The sequence below is a fragment of the Montipora capricornis genome, chromosome 3 (genome assembly GCF_036669925.1).
Source record: "Montipora capricornis isolate CH-2021 chromosome 3, ASM3666992v2, whole genome shotgun sequence".
Classification (NCBI taxonomy): Eukaryota; Metazoa; Cnidaria; class Anthozoa; order Scleractinia; family Acroporidae; genus Montipora; species Montipora capricornis.
Genome location: NC_090885.1, coordinates 25469841 through 25472340, shown reverse-complemented (window position 1 = coordinate 25472340; position 2500 = coordinate 25469841). Strand labels below are relative to the sequence as shown.

General features: G+C 40.4%; 1 protein-coding gene across 1 annotated transcript in view; it reads right to left on the bottom strand.

Annotated features, from left to right (window-relative positions):
• The window catches only part of LOC138042665 (sodium-dependent dopamine transporter-like), a 20263-nt gene that overhangs the window by 3298 nt on the left and 14465 nt on the right, over positions 1-2500 (bottom strand). Inside the window, exons 13-14 of the mRNA XM_068888614.1 lie at positions 1278-1448; positions 381-488 (exon numbers count right to left, since the gene is read on the bottom strand). Coding sequence (XP_068744715.1) covers positions 396-488; positions 1278-1448 — 264 coding nt within the window. The 3' untranslated portion in view covers positions 381-395. The remainder of the gene's footprint in view (positions 1-380; positions 489-1277; positions 1449-2500) is intronic.

Genomic DNA, 2500 nt, shown 5'->3' with positions numbered 1-2500 from the left:
TTGACAAGTCGAAACTGGACTGACTCATCCAATTCTTTGGATGAGCGGCAAATCAAAGAATGTGGAGGCGGCGAGCAGAGTCTACTTTCCTCTTCCCGACTTATCTAGGAAGATCGAAAGAGACTCTGCTCGCAGGGTATCGTTGCTTAAGCTCCCTAATATTTTGAGACGACGTTCTCATTGTCGTCGCCGTCGTCCTTGCGTAAGCTCCCTAATACCATCGGAGGACGACTTTCCAGCAAGCCGTCAAGAACATGCAGATCTACTGCCTGTACTATCCTTGGTTTTCCCAAAATCTCCAAGGTCCAATGTGTTTTCTGAAAATAAAGAATTAGGCAGTTGCTCCAGGGAGGTTATACCCTTGATACAACGGAACTCACCTCTCCAGCGCAGCTTTACTTGATGTCCAACTTTTTTCTTGAGATTCCTTCCCTTTCCTCGACTTCGAGCAATGCATTCTCGTCTGGAACCAGCAGGGATCTCAACTTCTGCACATTTGTCAAAAAATTCAAATTGGTCAAGTGATAACCAGGAACAGGAAAAACAGCCTCCATGGATACCTAAGGGAGTTGGTCTGGCAAGATCAAAATGGATTGTTGATGAAGAAAGCAGAGTTTAAGTGGGCGATGTGACAAAGACTCGGTCCCATGAACAGTAAAAACTATTGAATTGTGGTTGTGAAAAAACGACAGAACCGCGGTAGCTTGATCAAAAAGCAGGTACGCAAACCTGATGGGAACTGTGCGTGTTTGCTAGTTTATTATTCATTTTCTAGAATGAACTTAACAACAGTTGGAGTTGTTTCTCGAGAGATCAGGAAATTACTTTTCGCCAAAGCATAGCACTCGAATTACCGTATAACGGTATTTTTTAAATTTACATTGTTATTCTGACGTCACAGTCTCGGTTTGTGTGCGGTGACCTCGTTTTTCCCGCCACGTGCTAATGCTGTGTTGTGTTGTGTTTTTTCGCTGATCAGTCAACTACAAATCTACCGCTAAAATTAGCAACGTAATTAAATAGAGTAACTATTAACACGTATGATTTTCATTAGCATGCGAGTTGATAATTACCTCTGAAGAAACTGAACAGTGATTTTGGAAGGAAGCGTATAGTTTACTTGCGTATAGTTTACTTAATTTTTTTCACATGAAACATATTCATATCAGAACATCTTTAGTTAGGTGGCTGTCGTTCACTTTTTCTGGCTTATTGAATAGGGTGACTTGTCACGCACAACCCCTTGCTCATGAAAAGAAAGGAGGCATAGGACTTACCTCACGCAATGTAGTTCCTTTGGCGTAATAGCACTGAATAATTGCAAATATCGGAATCATCAACATTGAAGAGAGCGCAAGCAACCACCCAAAGAATTCAGCCCATCCAGGGTAAGGCTTTTTGTCATAACTAATACCACCCCACTGAGCCAAGCTTGCAATGATGATAACCTGTAGGAAAAAAAAAGCACCGTGCGTGGTTAATCATTCATGATCATAAGTGCTTGAGTTTGAAGGAATAAGGGCACCATTGTGAACACAAATTTTCGTGGAAATCTGGCAAGGTTACACAGCAATTGCTACATTCATTGCAGCCAAGTTTCGGTGAAGAATCTCTTGGATCCAGTTGGTACGCACAACTGCTTCATTTGCCGTATGCGTTTAAACTAAAACACACACGGCACATAAACAAAAATCAAAGCGTTCTAGAACTTCACTGACACTGTTTTAGAGTAAAAATTTGCCAGGTTCGAAAACCGGCGTTAGCCGCGCAACACGTTATACGTTGCACGAGGCTTGATCGGTATATACGAACTGCGGATATTAACGACTCTAAACGAGAATTATCATCGAAGTAGCAATTCTTAAAGAGACCTGAAGTGTGATTATGCTGCACACAGTGTTCTATAATCTGAGATTTCAAGATTTCTTTTCTTCAGATATGACACCAATCGTATTTCACACCCGATCTCCTCCACCGATTTACTCTTTTTTATTTCTTTCTTTATTATGAAAAAGTTGCACAACTACATTTAACATATCTGAGATTTCAAGATTTCTTTCCTCCAGATATGATCGTAGTTCACACCTGATCTCCTCTACCGATTTACTCTTTTCCGTTTATTTCTTTATTATGAACAATAATTGACAGTTACTTGTGAAAATACATTGTTCGTGGTTAGTCTTACGAAGCTCGTTTTCATCCCGACCAAGGGACTCATCAGAGATCTTTCTGCTTGGGAAACTCATTGGGCATCACGCCCAAAGTCCCGTTCGCTAACAAAACTCGCCTTATATCTCATAAGGATTCCAGACCACGCAAATTCACGAGTGAAAATTGACAGTAAAGTTGACAGTTACTTGTGAAATACATTGTTCGTTGCACAACTACATTTAACATATTTGAGATTTTAAGATTTCTTTCTGTTTCACTCAGACGCATGTTTTCTTTTCAGGTTGTATTATACCGATCAATGAATTTAAGGAAGCTCGAAAGGGTTTTC